General features: G+C 41.6%; 3 protein-coding genes across 8 annotated transcripts in view; 1 reads left to right on the forward strand and 2 right to left on the reverse strand.

The window, feature by feature from the left end:
• The window catches only part of SLC1A7 (solute carrier family 1 member 7), a 46,673-nt gene extending 42,482 nt beyond the window's left edge, over positions 1 to 4,191 (reverse strand). For both annotated transcript variants that reach the window (XM_053985518.1, XM_053985516.1), the window contains exons 1-2: positions 4,051 to 4,191; positions 2,920 to 2,999 (exon numbers count right to left, since the gene is read on the reverse strand). In XM_053985518.1, the coding sequence (XP_053841493.1) occupies positions 2,920 to 2,999; positions 4,051 to 4,191 (221 nt within the window). The remainder of the gene's footprint in view (positions 1 to 2,919; positions 3,000 to 4,050) is intronic.
• Positions 1 to 12,311, forward strand: part of CPT2 (carnitine palmitoyltransferase 2) — a 64,952-nt gene extending 52,641 nt beyond the window's left edge. The window contains exons 1-5 of one of the 3 annotated variants that reach the window (XM_053985514.1): positions 4,200 to 4,639; positions 6,545 to 6,625; positions 6,733 to 6,839; positions 8,462 to 9,766; positions 10,634 to 12,311. In XM_053985514.1, coding sequence (XP_053841489.1) covers positions 4,527 to 4,639; positions 6,545 to 6,625; positions 6,733 to 6,839; positions 8,462 to 9,766; positions 10,634 to 10,965 — 1,938 coding nt within the window. In that variant the 5' untranslated portion in view covers positions 4,200 to 4,526 and the 3' untranslated portion in view covers positions 10,966 to 12,311. Of the gene's footprint in view, positions 1 to 4,199; positions 4,640 to 5,651; positions 5,774 to 6,544; positions 6,626 to 6,732; positions 6,840 to 8,461; positions 9,767 to 10,633 lie in introns of those variants that run through there. The other 2 variants (XM_053985513.1, XM_053985515.1) reach the window with 2 other exon arrangements.
• Positions 12,312 to 12,874: 563 nt separating this feature from the next.
• On the reverse strand, positions 12,875 to 19,126 carry CZIB (CXXC motif containing zinc binding protein). Of its 3 annotated transcripts, XM_053985520.1 has the most exons (9): positions 19,119 to 19,126; positions 19,003 to 19,049; positions 18,669 to 18,752; positions 18,528 to 18,584; positions 17,707 to 17,788; positions 17,205 to 17,236; positions 16,673 to 16,750; positions 13,938 to 14,003; positions 12,875 to 13,186 (listed from the first exon to the last, which is right to left on the reverse strand). In XM_053985520.1, exons 2-9 carry the CDS (start codon positions 19,006 to 19,008, stop codon positions 13,109 to 13,111), a joined length of 483 nt encoding a protein of 160 aa, XP_053841495.1. In that variant the 5' UTR covers positions 19,009 to 19,049; positions 19,119 to 19,126; the 3' UTR covers positions 12,875 to 13,108. The 3 variants fall into 3 exon arrangements, with proteins under 3 accessions (XP_053841495.1, XP_053841494.1, XP_053841496.1); XM_053985519.1 differs by lacking the exon at positions 19,119 to 19,126 and having other exon boundaries at positions 19,003 to 19,110; XM_053985521.1 differs by lacking the exon at positions 19,119 to 19,126 and having other exon boundaries at positions 18,999 to 19,104.
• Between the last annotated feature and the right edge of the window lie 513 nt (positions 19,127 to 19,639).

Here is a 19,639-nt window from a genome sequence, read left to right on the forward strand (position 1 = left end):
CCTGTCCTCAGGGACATGTAAGAGGCTGGACAGTGTCTAAATGTGTTACTGTAAATTCGGATTTGGCTCCTATTCTCTCTGAGCTCTCTTAATATTTCCATTCCCAGGTCTAACAGCAGTATCCCGTGTTTACACAAAAAGCAGTTCACATCTAGTAACTACAGGCTCTAAAATTTGGTCTTGTAAGGTTCCAGTACTGAGTATCCCTTGGGCAGACACGAATTGTCAACTATTTGTAATTATCTTGCCAGCAGAAGTATTGTGTTGTCTCACCCGTTCTCACAGCTGAGAAGAGCAAACTCTACACACAGGGGATACTGATACGTATGAGCAGGGCTAAATCTCAGGCAGAGGATGGGTGCAATAAATATATACTTATTTCTATTGTTCTATGATGCTATGAAGCTTGTTTAGATAACTGAAATAATTTCAACCCCCACCCTTAATGAAAGTCCATGTCTCAACAAAACCCAAAGCTCATGCAGGGCTCAGACTGACAGGCTAGTGGGTGATGGTTGCTTTTCCAAGATTTTTCTGCCTGTGGGAGAAGAAAGAAGTAAGACCACAGATGACAGGAGATATCAGAAATAGGTACAGGAGCTCTGTGATAGAGCAGTTCCAGGAGCAGGAACAAAGTTCAGGAAATCAAGAAACTGTACTTTGAAGAAATGGTCTCCTATTGTTTGACAGATTTCCTTTGCATCCAAGGAACTTTTAAAATAAACATCATTCAGAGATAACTGACTGTATCATAATTTCCTCATTCCTAATGAATACAATCTGCAAAATTCTGTTTTGACTCTCTAACAATCAGGTCAAGCAAGGGAGTATAAACTTTCAGCCATTTCTGTTTAAGGCTGGATTTCTGCTTGTGATCTGTAAGTACAAGATTTTCTAGTCTCTTGTCAATCTTCTGACCTATCCTGTTGCCACTTTTTACTTCTGCTACAACCCTTCAAAATAAGCTCTGGACTTGGAAACAGGGTAGTTTGCACTAAGTCCCTCTTTTAATCTTCCTTTGTCACCCCTCCTTTTCTTTACAAGTAATTTCTTGTGTGTTCAAATAAAAACTTGCATTACTTTCAACTAGGAGAGCAATATTTAGAGTTCTTTTTATGGTGCTGTCCTCCTGGCTTTTGTAAACAATAATAGGGAATAATTTAAAAAATAATTTGAATGCCAGTGCTCTGGCAGAACAGGCTGAGAATATCCCAAATCAACAAAGAAATGTAGTTTAAATGTGTATGCAGATCGGTAAAAATACAGAGTACTGGTTTACTGATTTTATGAAATACATGTGTGGAAAACACTGTGCTTGTTATTTAAAAAACCCAGAAGACAACCAGCCAAAAAAGCCCAAACTGTAGAAGAATGTTGTTATATCTGGAGTGGCTTTTTTCTTGCAAACCTTGCCATTTCAGTTTGTATTAGCAGGCACTGCTTGTTTGTTATACAGGGAGATGGACTCACACTTGCAAGGAGAATGGAACCTCTTTGAAGGTTTGTAATGTTTCCTCTCTTTCCACCTCAGAGGACACAGTGCAGCTGCTGTGACGTTGAGGCTCAGAGCTGTCACATCTCCAGCAACTTAGGGCACAGGTTGTGCCAGAGAAGCTCTTTCCTACTGCTGCTGCTCTTCCTAACATCTCTAAATATACTAGAGGACCAAAAGAACTGCACATTTTAGGGAAGGACATGTAAGTCTGCTCCAACCCTTTTCTGTCCTCCTCACTATGTCACTTCCTCATGTAAGACTCTTGCTTTCTTTGGAAAACTCTCCTTTCACCTCTCAAAAAAAAAAAATCTCCTTACATGTTTTGTCGTGGTATTCTCTAGATGCATCGGCCAGGACCAGGTGTGAGTCTAGGGTTATAAAACCAGTTTCATGCACAAAGCACCATGACTCAGCTTTGTTCTGTGAAAAACCATGAGAAGGCAGATGTCAGGGTAGATGATGTAAAAATAAAATTAATGCTGTTGTGTTCATTTTCAACAACTGTCAGTGATCTGAAGATTAGAAACTTGTTTTTTTCTCAAAGTGGAAGATGAGGTCTTGATGTATGAATTAGGTTCCAGAACGGGAATCAAATATTGCAGTAATTTTTTCTCAGCTCTGGTAAAGTTGGCTTTGTTACTTTCCATCTCTTTAATAACCTCTCAGTCTTGGGCACATGAGAGAGTTTTTGGCCATCCAGCTGGTGTGTTTTTGGGACTACAGTCAGTGGGAAGGCAGTCAAACTTAGGGAAAAGCCTGCCCTAAGTTACACCCTCCCACTGCAAAGGCAGCTGCCATGCACCAGTCAGAACCAGCACTGAGATCATTAATTCTGCTACTGTGAAAGTGCCACCACTAAAGTGCCACCACTAAAGGTTCTATCTTAACAAATGAAGAAGTCACTTTCACTTCCAGCCAAAGCCAGCTACATATTATCAGTTCACTGGAGACACAGGGTTTTTAAAAATATTTATCAGACTATAAACACATATAGAACATCTCAAAATACTGCAGGACACTATGAATTAACTGTGTTTTTTCATTGTATTTGTATAGTGTATTATTTCAATTGTTTAGATTTAAGGCAGACTTTTTTATAAGGTGGGTTTTTTATTCCATAGATTTAACTTCTAACTAGCTTGAAGGAAGAAGTCCCATTACAAGGGAAAAAGAAAACAAATTTTAAAACCCCCATCTCATTAATTTTAAAGCAAATAATACCTATATGAGGTAGAAATTATGTATGGCAGGAATTATCCTATCAATTAAAATACATGCTTATGGCTCCACTATAAATATGAATGTGCAGCAGCAGTGATGCCTCTGGCACTGTTACCTAATTCAGTCACAACTAAACCATTGTGTTGACAAATCTCATTCAGGAAACTTCAAAAGTTATTGGAATAATCATTGTCTTCACTTACCTTGAGACAACCAGAGGGAGAATGAGCATTTTCAGCATCCTCATCAGTAACTCACCAGGAAACTGGAAGTAACTAATTTCCTGGAAATACATGGAGAGATGCTTATTGTTTTGAGCTAAAGACTGACTGTCTTCACAAGTGCTGCTAGAGCTGTGAATCAGATAACATTGCTAAAATCTGCACCTTTGGTGCAAAGACAAGGTGGCAAAAGATAGCAGGCTTTAAAAGGTAATTTTAAAATTAATTAGATTACATAATGTGTTCTTATTCAATAAACACACTGCATTGTTCTTTCCTTTACAAAGGAAGACAAAAATGCAATGTGCCATCTCTTGAAGACTACTGTTAATGAGTTGCCCTGAATAATCTCTCCATTCTGCATCTTGTCTGTTTTCCTAGATGTGTTTGAAGCTATGGCTTGGACACAGACGATGTTCAGACAGAGAGTGGTTTGCAGTAGCAGAGGCCAGAATTGGTTTAATTTAGTTGCATTTACTAAATGCCTTATTTTTTAACTGAGACTTCTATTTTGTGCTCAAACAGTGCATTTATTAATGCATGTTGTTGTCTAGTCTGTATCTGACTGATACAGCAGAAAAAGAGCACCAGCTTAGTTGAAATACGCTAGGGGAGAATTCCCCAAGTGACTTCACTAATGATGGGAAATCTCAAATTTATTAATCTGAAACACCATTAGTGTTATATAAACATCTGCATCCCTGTGCTGAAAAATATTCCCAGTGTTTTCTTTAGCTGTATGTGTTCCAAAATAGTATAAAATGCAATGTATTGCACTACCAGTTTCTGCAGGCCTATATTAAATGCTACATTTCATCTAGCTTAAATGTCCACTATTATTATCCATACCTGCAACATTCTGCTGTGCTCCTGCTACGCTTCCCAGGTGTCTGAGAGACCAGAACCCTTGGCTAACCTATTGTTTGAGAATGTGTGTAAAGACCCAAAGAACAGTGTAGATTGACAAAGAGAAGAAATGAAACCATTGTAACAAACACATACGCGTGACTTTTACCTTCCAAAGCCCACCCTGAAGTTCCCCAAGGTACAGATGTCTTTTGTTACGTAAGTCTGGCATTTCCTCTGCAGGGACTTGCTGTGAGCTGCTCTTACCTGCTGGGAGAGTCGCCTCGTCCTCAGGAAGAATCCCAGGAGGCAGCCGATGGTGACGGACAACACGGAGAGGATGAGCAGCCCATTCCTTTTACAAACATCTTTGATCCGAGCGAGGATTGCATCCAGGGCCACCGCCATGCTGTCCTGCCTGCTCTTTGGAGAAGAATCAGCATCCCATGGGGAGAGAATTCACTCGCTCCTCTTGTTCGGGTGCACAGATCTGGCTCTGTATAGATCAGATCAAAGCACTTCCAGTTCTGCTTAGCTGACCTGCAAGGTCACCCCTCTGCCAATAGCCACCAAGCAAGCAGCTGGCATTATTGTTCCAAATTAATACCAACAATCCTATTATCAACTACATCATTAAGAGCCTGGAAGAAGATTAGGGGGCTCTGGAAAATTAGAACAGAATGCAGTAGTATTTCTAAAACAAGACTAGTTCAAAACAAAGTGACACTCCTGGGGGAAAGACAATGCATTCCTCAGCCTCCCCAGTTTGGGGTCTGGACACCCAAACCCAGAAAGGCAACCCTGCAAGCCAGCATTCAAACAGGGAACAGAGCAGTTTTCCCAAAGGGCAGGGCAGGTAACGTTTTGAACAGGACTATCACAGCAGGGCAAGCTAGGTGAAACTGGACTTCATTAATTAAAGCAGGCTTGGGTTTTTTTTGTTTTCATTGCCAAAAAAAGGCTGAATGAGCAGCATGAGAGACACGCATCAAACAGGAAATAGCCACAGACTGGAACACGCAAGGACACCTTCTGTCACTGGGCATTTATTATCTTGGAAGTGAAATGATTTCACTTTTCTTCCAACCACTATGTTGATTAGAGTAGGGCCAATTTACTTTCAGAGGATTATCAGACTAAGCCACAGGGATTGCTTTCCTTTCCTTTGCTGTGTCCGCATTCAATCCCAGTGCTGATTTTTATGCTAGTGAGTGTCTGATAAAAATATGCCACCATAACCATTCACATGCCATGCTTTCTTATGAAAGCATTTCTGTAGTTTTTGGTATATTCTGAGATTATTCAATGTTTTTATGGAAAATATTCCCCACAGTACAACAAGGTTGTGTGTTTATAATATTACATTTTATACCGTGATCAAGTATTTGTTGTTGCATGCTCATGTATGAGTGAAAAAAAAAATCAGGAGAGATTAAACTGTTCTTTTTGGGGGCAGGATCTCAGTCCTGTGGAGTCGGTAGGACATATGGATACACATACAGGAAAAAAAAAGCGGGGTGGGAGGAAATAAAAGAAAAAATACGTGGAGTCTGTATGTTGAACATAAAACAAAAAGAAGTGGATTGCAGAAAAATAAGAGGATTGCAGAAAATTTTATTAATGAATCAGAATGCTTTGTTAGTGTGTATGTAAGAGGACTGATGCTGAACCGCCCCAACACCCTGGTAACTTTGCTACCTTAGCAGCACGTATCCAGCTTGCTTTTGGAATGGAATAACAAACACCACTTCGCTTTTCCCGTTCGTTCCCGGAGCCCCGGGAGGAGCGGCGGGCGGGGCTCCGGGCGCGGCGGGCGGGGCTCCGGGCGCGGCGGGCGGGGCTCCGGGCGCGGCGGGTCTGACCCCATCATGGCGGCGCGGCAGCTGCTGAGGGCGGCTCCGGGGCGGCGCGGCTACAGCGGCGCGGGCGCCGCCGAGTTCCTGCACCGCAGCATCGTGCCCACCATGCACTACCAGAAGAGCCTGCCCAGGTACGGCGGGCCCGCCGCTCCGGGGGGACGCGGGCAGGGCGCGGCGGCGGCGGTGGCCCCGGGTGTCCGCTGTGAGGAGAGGGCAGAGGGAACGTCCGCCCTGGGCGCCGCGGTGCGCGGCTCGCTCTGTGCGAGCTGCCCGCGGAGGAGCGGGTTCGGCTTTACCAAGTGTCAGCGTAACCGGCTACAAACCTGCTACTGAAACATCCTCTTGGCGCCCAAACCCCGTGAGTGTAACGGGATTGTGCTATCGGAAACAAAACTCAGGCTCAGAGGAAGTTGACAAAGATACCGAATAGGAAATTTGTGAGAAAAAGATGTCCAGCTGTGAGGGGGTAGCCCGAACAGAGCTAGCAACCGAACTATTCCTTCTACAGAGCTGCCTCTCCTGGCAGCGGTTCCTGTCACTCTATTTCTTGTAAGGGATTGGCTCCCATCACTGCAGTACCTTTGTAAAAAGACAGTCGGTTTGGGTTTCTGCCTTATTTCCCAAGAACATTATGGTGTCCATCTAGTTCCTTGCTTAACTTATTCCACAAGAAACTTATGAGGCATTAGGATAATGTACATAAGTATTAGCAAAATTTTATATAACATAATAGTATATACTGTGTAGTGTGTATGTATATATGTCTGTATGTATAGTATATATAATAGTATAAGGAAGGATATGGAAGAAAGGAGGCAAAGAGAGATGACTGTGTAAAAAACACAGGCTTCACTCATACCCTTGCTCATCAAGTGTACATCTCTGTGTTCCACTTCCTTCAGACTACCAATTCCCAAGCTAGAAGATACAATTACGAGGTACCTGAATGCCCAGAAACCGCTTTTAAATGATGACCAGTTCAGGTATGGACAAACACACATTGCAGTGTCAAGTTCTGCTTCAAAGCCAAGTGTTAACATAAGAAATGTGACTTGTGACAGCATTTTGACACTTTTCTTGATTTTTGTAGGAAAACTGAAGAACTTGCTCATGCCTTTGAAAAGGGGATTGGAAGAGAGCTGCATGAGCAACTGGTTGCTCAAGACAATCAGAATAAGCATACAAGTTACATCACAGGTACGTTGGCCTGCTGAGTGTAGGACAGGTCTGTAGATCATCATACTTCGGAACTGCTCCCAATGCCATAACTGTAATAAGCTGAAGCTGTAAGTAGCCCAGAAACTTGGAATAACCTGCTGTGAACACTCTCTGTGGCTGTATTTGAGCAATTTCAGAGGCTGTAGAAAGAAATGCCCATTATCTAATGTCATCTATTCTACCAGAATTCTGGGTAGATAGATACTGGAAAAATGATATTTTTTAATGAGTTTATAGGGTTTAGGTTAAAGAGGAGCTTATCTAGCACTTCCTTTAAGGAAACTGAAGCAATCATTTCCAAATAATTCCATGTTATTTAGCAAGAAAAGTAAACTTTGAGGGAGGGGTCACAGAGTATAACTAAGTTTGGGAGGCAGAAGTGGTCAGTACTCACAGCTTAAAAGCCCTTAAAGCTACAAAACGATATTCTTTTAAAGAGCCGAAGAAAAGGAATGACAGAAGCAGGAAAATGAGAATAAATAGAAACAAATCAGGAGAGGGAGAGCATGTGATAGATTATTATATAGATATAAAATGTATATAGATATAAAATGATAGATTATTATTACTTTTGATTATTCCACTTTATTATTGCTTCCACGTACAATGGAAAGTAAAGTATGCTCATGAAAGTATTAGCAGGAGAGATGGAAATAGTGAAATACCTATGGAAGTAGAAGTTTCCATGTTGCCCAGTGAATGCACTTCTATCCTTGCTGTTCAGACTGCCCGTTAAGGTGTTAGCTGCCACTCAGTTTGTAAGGAATACCAGATTATTTCACAAAAGCTGCTTTGTTGTATTTTACTTTCCGTTCACTTTGAACAACATCTTGGGTTTTAAGTTGTGTCTTTATGTTGCTAACCAGTATGCTGCTTTTTGCCTATGAATGGTGGGGTGTCTGTATTGCTTTTTGTTCAGTTATTTTTCTTCTTTATGCATCATGAAAGACCTGTTCCACTTGAAATTGGTTTCTGAAAGAATGTAGGGTTGTCTCCACCCTGGACTTTCAAGTCTGGCATTAAAAGGCTACGTGTTGATGATTAATGTGGTTTTAAAACTGTAGATGAGTGTTGCTTACCCACCACTGAGAACCTGTAATTAAAGTTGTAACTTAGCCCCTAGAACTACCCACTGCCCTTCTTACAGTCCAGGTAGAAGGTTCAGCCTTCTAACCTCAGCAAGATGCACTCAGTGACAGAGAGTGGTAGAAGTTAATAGCTTAAGAGTAGGTGAAGGCATGAACCACTCTAAATGTGAGGCGTGCACCAAAATAGACCTGGGGAGCTGCACTCTGTGTCCTGGGAATTAAGATTTGTCATTGAGCCATAAAGAAAACAGTATGTTAGCCCTTGTTGCTAATGACATGGACACCCTTGACATGGATTATTCCAAATGGAGTATTTTTATGATTAGCCAACACTATCTTTCTTTATAATGGGGGTTTGGAGAAGCTGTGGGTGAATTATTTCATATGTTTGTCTTGTTTAAAAGCATTGTAGTGTGTGTTTATTCGTGATCACTGCTGGACTACACAACCCTCTTGTCTGACTCAGGAAGCTGATTTTATGTTCTGACCTCTTTCTCAACTGTCAATTTTCAGGTCCCTGGTTTGACATGTACCTAAAAGCACGTGAGCCTGTTCTTTTGAATTTTAATCCATTTATGTCTTTTAATCCTGATCCGAAATCAGAATACAATGATCAGCTCATACGAGCTACGAACATGACTGTTTCTGCCATACGTTTTATGAAGACCTTCAGGGCTGGTTGCCTTGAACCAGAGGTTTTTCACCTCAATCCAGAAAAAAGTGACACTGAGATCTTTAAAAAAATTATCCGATTTGTGCCTTCTTCAATTTCTTGGTTTGGTGCCTACATGGTCAATGCTTACCCCCTAGATATGTCTCAGTACTTCAGGCTTTTCAATTCTACACGGATTCCTAAGCTCAACAAAGATGAGCTTTATACAGATGAAAAGGCAAAACACTTATTAGTGTTGAGAAATGGAAATTTTTATGTGTTTGATGTTATTGATAGAGATGGAAACATGTTGAAACCCTCAGAAATACAAGCACACTTGAAATACATCCTTAGTGACAACAGTCCGGCCCCAGCCTTCCCTCTTGGCTACCTCACCAGTGAAAACCGAGATACATGGGCATTGCTGAGGAAGAATCTGCTGGACAATGGTAATGAAGAAGCTCTTCAAAAAGTAGACTCTGCCATGTTTTGTTTAAGTTTAGATGATTTTCCCATTAAAGACTTAGTGCACTTGTCCCACACTATGTTGCATGGAGATGCTGCAAACCGCTGGTATGACAAATCCTTTAATCTTATCATAACTAAGGATGGCACTGCAGGAATTAATTTTGAACATTCCTGGGGAGATGGTGTGGCTGTGCTCAGGTTCCAGAATGAGGTTTTTAAAGATAGCACCAAGACACCAGCCATCAGCCCCCAGTCCCAGCCTGCTTCAGTTGACTCTTCCAGAGCAGTGCAGAAACTTGACTTTAAGCTGAACGATGCCTTAAAAGCAGGGATTACCAAAGCAAAACAGAAGTTTGATGCCACTATAGAATCACTGTCTCTTAACATGATTCAGTTCCAAGAAGGGGGCAAGGAGCTTCTAAAGCAGAAGAAGGTGAGCCCAGATGCTGTGGCTCAGCTGGCCTTCCAGATGGCTTTCCTTCGCCAGTATGACCAGACTGTTGCCACGTACGAGTCTTGCAGCACGGCAGCTTTCAAGCACGGCCGTACAGAAACCATACGTCCTGCCTCTGTGCACACAAAGAAATGCTCTGAAGCCTTTGTCAAGGGACTCTCCAAACACAGCACGGAGGAGCTGCAGAATCTGATAGTGGAGTGCTCCAAGTACCATGGCCGTTTGACGAAAGAGGCTGCTATGGGTAAGTAGGAATGCATCAAACTACTCCTCCTTTTGCATTAAAATGTCTAGTAATGTTGCTGTAAATATTTACAACTCAATATTTTAATGCTGATGGGTATCTAATGTAAACTTGACAAAAACAGTAGCAGAAGGCTGCAGTTTAAAGTGCATTCCCTCATTCTCACCCATTTCTTGATAGAGAGGAGTGCCTCTGTGCTTCCCACAGCACCTTTCATGTGTTGAGAATTTTTTATACTTCAGTTTTTGTCCTTAGAGCAGTTGCACTGTTTGAAGATTTATTTAGTGCATGTTGAACAAGAACTTTGGCTTAAGTCTGAGGAGGTACTGTCTTATCTCTGCAGGGGATAAAGGCTTTAACAACTTCCAAATCAAACTCATTTTTTGGCCATGCTACTCCTAGCATTTTTGTAAATGCTTTCTTTTGAACTGTCCTTCTCAGAAGCATTAAAATTGACAGCAGTAAAACCAACTGTTGGATATTATTCCATAGAGTCTCTAAAATTTGCCTCCTTTTGTTGGTGCAAGATGTTCTTCCTCTTTAGATTCATAAATCTTAGGAAAGACTTTTTCTGCATTAGACAACTTGGCTATGTTCAGGTAAATAGTTAATCAAAGAATGTGATGTATTATTAAAATTGTCTGTTAACACTGCACTTTTGTATACTCTCCTGCTCCTGTTGAGCCTTGCAGTAAAACAAGCAGGCCCTGTTCTCCTAGGACATGGGCATGAAAAGTTTGAAAAATATTTCCTATCAGTACAAAAATAAACTCCAGTTCTACAAGGCCTCCTCTCTTGTGGCTGAGGTGAGTTTACTTCCCACAAAAGTCAGGCACCTCTCTCACACCTCTTATTTTCTTTCTCCAGGCCAGGGCTTTGACCGGCACCTCTTCAGCCTGCGCTATCTGGCCTTATCCAAGGGGCTGGCACTGCCTGATTTCTATCAAGACCAAGCCTATGCTCGCCTTAATCACAACATCATTTCCACCAGCACCTTGGTGAGCCCGGCTGTGCAGTTAGGAGGGTTTGGCCCCGTGGTGTCTGATGGCTTTGGAGTAGGGTATCAGGTACAAGATGACTGGATAGGTTGTAATGTTTCCTCTTACCCAGCTAGGAATGGTAAAGAATTCCTTCAGTGTATATACAAATCACTAGAAGATATCTTTAATGTTTTAAAGGGCAAGAAAATTGGTAGTTAAAGACATTGGAATATTTTACAGTTGCAGAACAAAATGCAGATTATGTCTAATTGACATACTAATCAGTGTTCAGTATGGATGAGACTGCCCAGCCTAACTGGCTTCATGTATCATCATTGAACTTGAATACTGTTAGATTCACTAGGAAATTTCTATCTATTTCAAAGAAATCACTTAGAGACCTTGAATGCATTTCAGGAAATACAGACATTAACTATGTCAAATCAAGTAACAGATCCATGTGTTCTTAAAACACATAATCTAAAACAAGCATTTTTATTGAGTTAATGAACTTGGAACACCTGTGTTCCATGAGTGTTCGGACAGACTACAGTACTGTGATACCACTCTTGAACTGTTTGTTTTAAAAAAATATATGCAATAATTTTAAACATAGAAGAGTGGTTCCGTTTGCACTCTTGCAGTAAGCTTGCTTACTAACTTATCTATTTAAACTTGAATTTATATCAGAACTGATTGTGCCTCAACTGCTTGAAGCCTTTCCACTATAACAGCTTTTAAGAGACACAAAAAATGAAGTGGGAGACTTTAAGAAACCTGCAGTCACCAACTGGGTTGTTAAACTGACTGGAAAAGACTGTATTTTAATAAAGGTGCCTATTAATAACCACAAAGTTATTTTACTGCCATATCTAAATCATACAGAATGGGTAGACCCTTTATCAACAGCTCATGTTTCTTACAAAGGTTGGAAAGAAAACTTATTTTCTTTCCAAAATAAGTATTCTGCAAGTATTCTGCACTCTGTCTGGTATGTAGATCTTGAATTCCTGCCTTTTACCCTCTTGATTTCCTCTTTTTCTTCTGGGAGGCCAAGTCTCTCTGTGGAGCTGAATTGCACAGTGGTGTTGGCTTCAGTGATCTGTGTAAAACTAATGCAGCTCATGTCCCACTGGCCCGCACAACCGAATGTATCAGCAGAACAGGAAAGTCTGAGCACATTGGTTGGGTGTGACAGATCAGCTTCAGAGGCTCAGAAACTACTTCCCTTTGCTCTTCCTTTGGGTGTCTCAGCTTCCAGGTTCTCCCAGGGTCTTTTTAATTTAGCACAGTAAATGTAAGCAATACCCTGTCCTGGAAGTATGAATAGAAATGCTACCAGGGGAAAGCCTTTCATATGTAAGCCTGAAGGCTTTGCTCTTGTAATATGCTGTTCTGGTTTTCAGCTGAAAAGCAGTATTTTAAAACTTACTGTAAAAGTCAGCATGATTGTTTTTGTTCATTTAAACAAAGAAAGGAAGGTGATAATTTGGAAAGATGCAGGAAATAATGTATCAGGAAACAATAATCAGACCAAAAGTCTGAATAAAATTCACTAAAGATTGGCTGGGCTTTTTTTTTTTCTTTTATTTGGGTTTGTTTTGGTGGGGTTTTTTGTTCATGAGAACAGCTGACAAGATTGTGAGTGCACTCACCAAGGAGTACAGAGGCTGTCTTCACCTAAAAATTAGGTTTACTTAATGATATACTTGGAAAAATAACTTACTTTTCAGAGGATTGTAACTGTGTAAATGTCAGCAGCAGTCAAGCTTAGTAAGTGTTCTCAGGAAACTCACCTCAGTCTTTACCTGAAGTGGCAGAAAGCTGCTTGTTTCCTTGAAGAGTTAACACAGTGCCTTTACTAGTGGTTGTAGCCATTTCCTCATGATAGGAGTGGTGAGTGGGAAGACTTTGTTTGCTTATGTTAGACAATCAAATATAGGTACTTCCTGTGACCAACTATTAAAACCCTTTAAGGCTGAAAGTTGTGTAAGCAGTTACTCAGTCCATTAGCTAAGCTACAGTCCACCACAACCATGTAATTCCAAAACCCCACAGCATTAAGGACATGGCACAGTTCAGTCAATATGTACTATTTTCAGTTTGTACTGAGGCCATCTCCAAGTGCTCCATGGGAAATATTTTATTAGGGCATGCTGGGGACGGAAAGTACAACTCAACGATGTCGGTCAAAGGTTGAACTCAATCTTGGAGATCATTTCCACCCTAAATGATTCTGTGAACTTAGGTATCCATTTCTGAAGTGCAGCCATGTAAAAAAGTAACTCCAAGGAAGCTGCATATCTGATGTTTACAGCTCCTCCATCAATAACCATGTCATAATTTGTTAGGGGTATGAACTTCAGCATTTTACAAATTTATGGGTAACTTCATAGATTCCAACAGATTCCTTTGTTTTTTCATCATAGTCATTCCAATCCTGTAGGAAATAAGATTTCACAGTGTTAGTCACAAAGGACAGAATGCACACAGACTGGATTCAAACTGTAACTAAACGTTACTCAAATTGAGTCTTAGATATCTGTAGAAAGTTAAATTTTAACACGTGAGAGTAGCAAGATCACTAACTAACCTGACATTAAATGAATTTCAGTCTCAAGTGTTTTTATATATGTATATTGCTGGGGTTTATTTTCTTATGTAGTCCCCAGCCTGTAGTGGACAGGGAGCAGCCATAGCAGGTGAAAGGATTATCTATCATTTACAATACCCTAGTCAGGTGGGTAAGCAGACAAGCAGATCCCTGCCAAGTAGGATACCAGGGAACAGATTTTGACCTTGAAATTCCTGCTCACACCCAAGAAGATTTGCAATGCTGGTGTCATTATCCTGACCTTTGAAGGACAGTGTCTATATTACTTTTTAACATCTCTGTGCACAGGACAATGGGCAGGGATCTTCCTAAACAGCCATTTAGTATTCCAGTTCTTGCTCTCTGGAATTCCTGAGTGACTTAAATCTTTGTCAGCTGCTAAGTTAACAAATCCATACTTCTAAAATGACACTGTTAGTAATGCTGGTTGTTCATACTTGATTCAGTTTCTCTCTCCAGCTGTGGCCTTCCTGTGGCTACAGGAAGAGCAAAACCACTCTAGGGGCATGTATTTTGGACTAGTGACATGGGGAAAGCAAGCTAGGTGAGTAGTTTTACTAGTGAAAAGACAACGTACCTTTTCTAACAAGTTTATGTCATTGAAAGGTGTGCCAGACTCTGCACCTTCAGCAGCAAACCCTGCCTGCAAACACATTTGCAGAAAGTTTTTTAAAGTACATTGTACTCACAAAATAATAAATATGATAATTGAAACATTTAAACAAGGTAGCTCAGCACAAAAATGTATTGTATTTCTTTTAAATTACGTAGAAAGAATAAGCAAGCTCTTTGCTAATTAGGGCCAGTATAAGGTTAGGACCCTGCTCCTCTATTTTTCCCAGCAAAAAAAGAATTTCCAACTATTCTGGATAATGTTAAAGCTTAGTTTCTAAGTTTATGTAGCAGCATCCAATTACTACTAGTAGCTTTGTGTTCAGAGTCCACACAGGCATAATATCTTCATAACACACTGCAAGGAAAGCAATAGAAAATGTGGAAGAAAGCTAACAGTTCTAGCTTGAATATTGTCAGAATCCAAGAGATTCTGGAGAAGGAGCAGCTTGTATTGGATTTAGGCACACAAGTGACAAGCAAGCTTTACGTGTAAGCAGGATCAGCTGGCTGAGTGAACAGATTAGTATCCCAAACAAGCATTTCACAGGGGACAGTTCTTCACTGCCATCACTGTTGCTGTTTTTAAAGAGTGGAGAAAGGACAGCTCTAGGAAGGTGCTCTGGTTTATCTTCCATAGGAACAGCTCTCTCTCTTTAGGGTTCACAGTTACCAAGCTATACAGTAAGATTTACTAATTTTAAAAGTACATTTAAAAATCTCAGACACTTCTGTAGCATGCAGGAAGGTTTCCTACATTGTCAATTCTAACTACAGAATTTTATTGACAAGTGGCTAAAAATCAAAGGTAGCTTCTTCCTGGTTTTCTGCAAGGGATCTGCACTTGCATTCTGGATAAAGAAATCCCCACTAGTGCTAGTCAGACATTAAGCTGTAAGCATGTGCAAAGTAAGCCACAAGACTTGAAAATATTTGGGGATTTGAATGGAAGGTTAAGCACTTGGGAGTTAAATGAACCACAGAGTGTGGTAGATCTAATAAATCTAACAACAGGAGAGGGATCTGCAGGGCACAGTGGCCTTTCAGTAACTGTCAGAAGCCCATGCCAAGGGAACTGCTGGGGTGGAGAGGAAGATCAGCATTGTGGGTCAAAACTGAGCTGAGTATAGAACAAACACCAGAAAAATGAAAAGAAGCCCTGCTTTTGCCACCTGGAGCCATTCACCAGCCATGTGACTGCAATTGCAAACTTCTGCACTAGGTCTAAAATGAGGGTTTATATCAGAGAAACAAAGGATACTTTCTTTTCTTTAACACTCAAAATTTGGTGGTGGTTGGGTTTTTTGTTTTTTTTTTTTTGGATTACTATAATAATAAGACATGCAAGCATTAAGCTACTTTAAATTGACTCCAGGTGTGGTTGTATTACATGTACCAAAAAATACAGCAACAATACAGTGATTATATGGCCACATGCCATATTTAGTGCTAATCAAAAGTGAGATCTAGCGTTGTGCAGAAGCCAGGCTTTGGAACTGCAGAAGTCCCTTGAGCATCAGAAAACTCTCATTTACTGATTGAGGCATCCAAAAATTCACTGAAACACCTCTTCAGGGATTCAAGTACTCTCCAGTCAAGTGCACCAAACTCAGAATATTAAATTAAAACTTCTGTTACAGCTGTGAATTCTTTGTTCTGTAACTAAAATTAACAGCTAGGATGCAGAGCTATAAACATTTCCTACATTTTGTAGTCTTCTCATAGATTTTTCTTGAAGTGCAAGTTCCTAAGTTGGTTGCAAAGCTTTCAAGCAGGAATAAACTAATAACCATTCTGGAACAAAGGAATAACAATTCATTGAAAATACGGACTTCACTTTAAAATAAAGACCTCCCCCAGCACACTGTGGTAGGGATTCTAATTATATCAAATTTTTGTAGGATCAGCTTTTTTGGGCTGTTTCTTAGCACAGCATCCCAGTCTGAGAGAAGGATAAGGCAGGTTTATATTTGTCAGTCTATTTACACCTAATCCGACTGGAATAATAGGTTAAAAATAGCAGGGAGTTAAGTGGCAATAGAGCATGACCATGCACAAGAGATGAGTCATTGCAGACTGGCCCTGAAGAATCCTTTAACTCTGAACCTTGAGGTGTGCTTTGCACCAGCCTGTAACTGCCAGTGATCTTCAAGCTTTGTCTGCTCAAGCAGCAAATGGAAAAATGACAGTGTTCACCTCCTGTGGCTCTAGTGATGTCAACCCCAAAGAAAATCTGTTTGTTTTTTAGAGGACACACACTAAGTGTGTTCATAACCTGAGCTTGATGAGCTCTGTAACACACCAAGGAGCAAGTGGTACTCTGTATAATGCTGCACTTTCCCTTTGGGAAAGGCTCTTTTGCAATGGCCTGAGGAGTGAAGACCTCTCAGATGAATTCAGATTAACACTGAGTCACCTGTGGGGCAGTTTAAGTACGATTCCAAGGTATGCTTAGTTGTAGATTTTACTGGCACAGAGAATACCAGTTGTTTGTATTAGCCGTTTGCAAATTTTGTGGTGTTTTTTTTTTTTTTTTTTTTTTTTTTTTTTTTTAAATCAAATGAAGTAAAACAAGGAACTGTAGAAGGATGGGAATCTGGGAAGGTCTAAGATGTTCCAGAACCATTTCAAATAGTGTGTATTTTATCAATCTAGAAAAGTGCTTTTAAAGACAGAAACAAATCATAAATAAGAACTCACCTGTGGTTGAAAATCAACTGGTTCCAGACCTCGGCATTCAAACTCCACAATTGTTTTGAATTTCTCGCTGTCTTCGGCCTGTGATTGAGTCAGAAAACCATTAGTTTCCATCCAATAGAGACAGTGACAAGCATTAGTCTAGGAATGGATAGCTTTAAAGCAGCAGTTGTCATCTCTGAACCCCCGGTGACAGCAAAATCCTATGGCTCATTTCATAGGTGGTCCCTAACTACCTAACTAGAATTTCTTGATCTGCCATGAGGAAGTCTTTGTAAGGAAACCTAAAGGCATTTATATATATTTGTATGTATATATAATCCCTCTAATTTGGGTGATACAGTTCTGTGTTGGCTTTTGAAATGTATCAGATTATTCTACACTTTAGACTGCACAGAAGTCTACAAGACATTTTCTGTCCAAGGACAAGACCAGCTGTTTGTGTTCTTGAAAGAGGATGATAAAGCAAAAACTCAAAATACTGTTAATGCTTGTTTATCTTTCACTTGTTACATAGAAGAGGAAACAAACTTACATTGTAAGGCTTGATTGTCTGACTTAAAATATCTAAAACAAAAAAAAAAGTATACAAGTGAGTGGCACTATGTCTTCAGTTTTGTTCAGCACAAACCAAGCACCAGGATCTTGTTTCACAGCAGTTTCCTTATACAAAGCAAAACAAATGCAAGAAGTGCAAGGTTTTCCTGCAGCTCATCTTCAAAAGGCAGAATTCAATTTTTCTCCCTTCTCCTGAGAAGTTTACACTGCACCATTTTTCTGTACCAATGCCAAAAATATCTGCAAGCTTTTGTAAAACAACAATACAGATGAGTTTTGTTCGTGCAGAAGGCTGGACTCACCAGGAGGCCTTGCTGTCTCCCTGAACGTGATGTCCAGAATGTGCCTGTTGGGAACTCAAGCACCAGTGTACAAGGGCAGAAATCCCTGGTGAAAGCTCTTTACAAATGGTGTCAAAAATGGGGACTGAAAGAGAAACTGTGAAATGGATGATGCCTGGTCAGTGTCCAAGCACGTACCGATGGAGCTCTCCCTGGAGCACAGCTTGCACTTCTGCACCATCGTGGCGCTTCCTCGGCCGCCTTTCAGGGGAGCACTGTCCTAAAATCCATGACAAGAGAGACATTTTTACCCACTCCAGCTGAGCCTCTGGAAACCTCTGCAAAGGTAAGGCAGTTTTTACAACAACCTTCAGCTTTTTAAAAATACTGCAACAAGGCAGCTTTTTTTTTTTTTTGCTACAGAGATTAATAATTTAACAAGCTGCGATTATCAAAGAATAATTCTGTTCCAGACTTTAAATAGGGAATAACAGATATTTGTATCTTATCCATATAGGCATGCTCTATTAAGTCTTCAAAATACATTCTTACCATTCAGCTGTATGCAATAAAATGGGATGATTATTGCTAAGAACAGACAAGTATCCCTGATAAATTTTATCCTGCTTTTCCAGCTTCCAAATGCTGATTTAGCATGCTTAAATCATCTTTATTTACCTAACATTCTCCAAAAGGATTTCATCAGCATCAGGGAAATATACTACAGGCACAACTGTATTTTGATACCACTTCATAATTTCTTTTTAAATTAAATTTTTACAGAAAGGTGTTTTAAAAGCAGATGTAATACTTTGTTACCAACGGTCACTAATCAAATGGCATATGTCAATTAACAATTGCCAAATATTTCTTTTAATGTGGAACATGACAATTTTCTAAATGCATATAGCTATTGAAAAACTATCTCATCTAGAGGGTAAGCTGTCACGTCCTTGATGCAGATACGTGAATAGAGGCAGGGTTGTGCTCTCATTTTTGGTTACGAGGGGCACACGCACCATCAGCCGCAGGTACTGCCACTTTTCGGAGACTTCACCGCAGTTCCCACATTTCAGCTGGAGAACACAAATCGGAAGGTTGAAAGCTGTCAATAATCAGGGACATGCGCCGCTCCCGGCCCCGGCCCCGCGGCCCCGCACCTTGAGGTACCAGCGGAAGTCCTCGCCCTCGGCCCTTAGCCGGGTGATGTTCTCCAGCGTGGCGCGGAGCTGCAGCCCGATCCTCTGCAAGGCAAGCGGCGGAGCGGCGTCAGTCCCGGCCGGCCCGGCTCCCCCTGCCCCCACGGCCTGCGGGGCTCCGGCCAAGGCTCCCCCTGCCCCCACGGCCCGCGGGGCTCCGGCCAAGGCTCCCCCTGCCCCCACGGCCCGCGGGGCTCCGGCCAAGGCTCCCCCTGCCCTCACGGCCCGCGGGGCTCCGGCCAAAGCTCCCCCTGCCCCCACGGCCCGCGGGGCTCCGGCCAAAGCTCTCACCTACCCCCATGGCCGCGCGGATTCGCTGCAATTCCCTGCTCCCCGCGCCCGCGGCCGTGCCCTCAGCCAAGATGGCGGCCCCGCGCTCCCTGCCCGGCTGGGCCGGCGCGAAGCCGCGTCTGCCCTCAGCCAAGATGGCGGCCGCCACCGCCCGCCGCGCGGGATGGCGGGAGGCGTCTGTGAGGAGGGAACGAAAAGCGGGAGGCGCTGGTGTTTTGAAACTTACACATCAATTAATCATTTTGTATTTAATTATTTATTTTAAATCGCAGCGTCTTCTTACAGAGCAGACGTGTTAAGAGAAAGCAAAAGCGCAGTTTGGCAGCACTGCCATGGGGTCTGCCCTCAGGGCCCGTGGGGGACATCTCAAAGTCTTTTAACAAATGCTGCACAACAGATCTGCTAGCCTAGAACTAAATACATTCTAGGTCGCTTTTCAGCTTCTCTGAAGCTGAACGGGACGGTCAGTGAAGATCCTGGATGGCTCCTGGGTTTGTCCCTGCCTGGAGGTAAGCAGGTAACCCGGGCTGGGACGAAGGTGATGCGTGTCTGCTACAACCATTTACCTGTGCAGAGTCAGATCTTGTTCTTGGCTCGCCAACAGAATACCCAGCTCACGATAGTAACAAAAGTTTGCCTTG

The sequence above is a fragment of the Vidua macroura genome, chromosome 9 (genome assembly GCF_024509145.1).
Source record: "Vidua macroura isolate BioBank_ID:100142 chromosome 9, ASM2450914v1, whole genome shotgun sequence".
Classification (NCBI taxonomy): domain Eukaryota; kingdom Metazoa; phylum Chordata; class Aves; order Passeriformes; family Viduidae; genus Vidua; species Vidua macroura.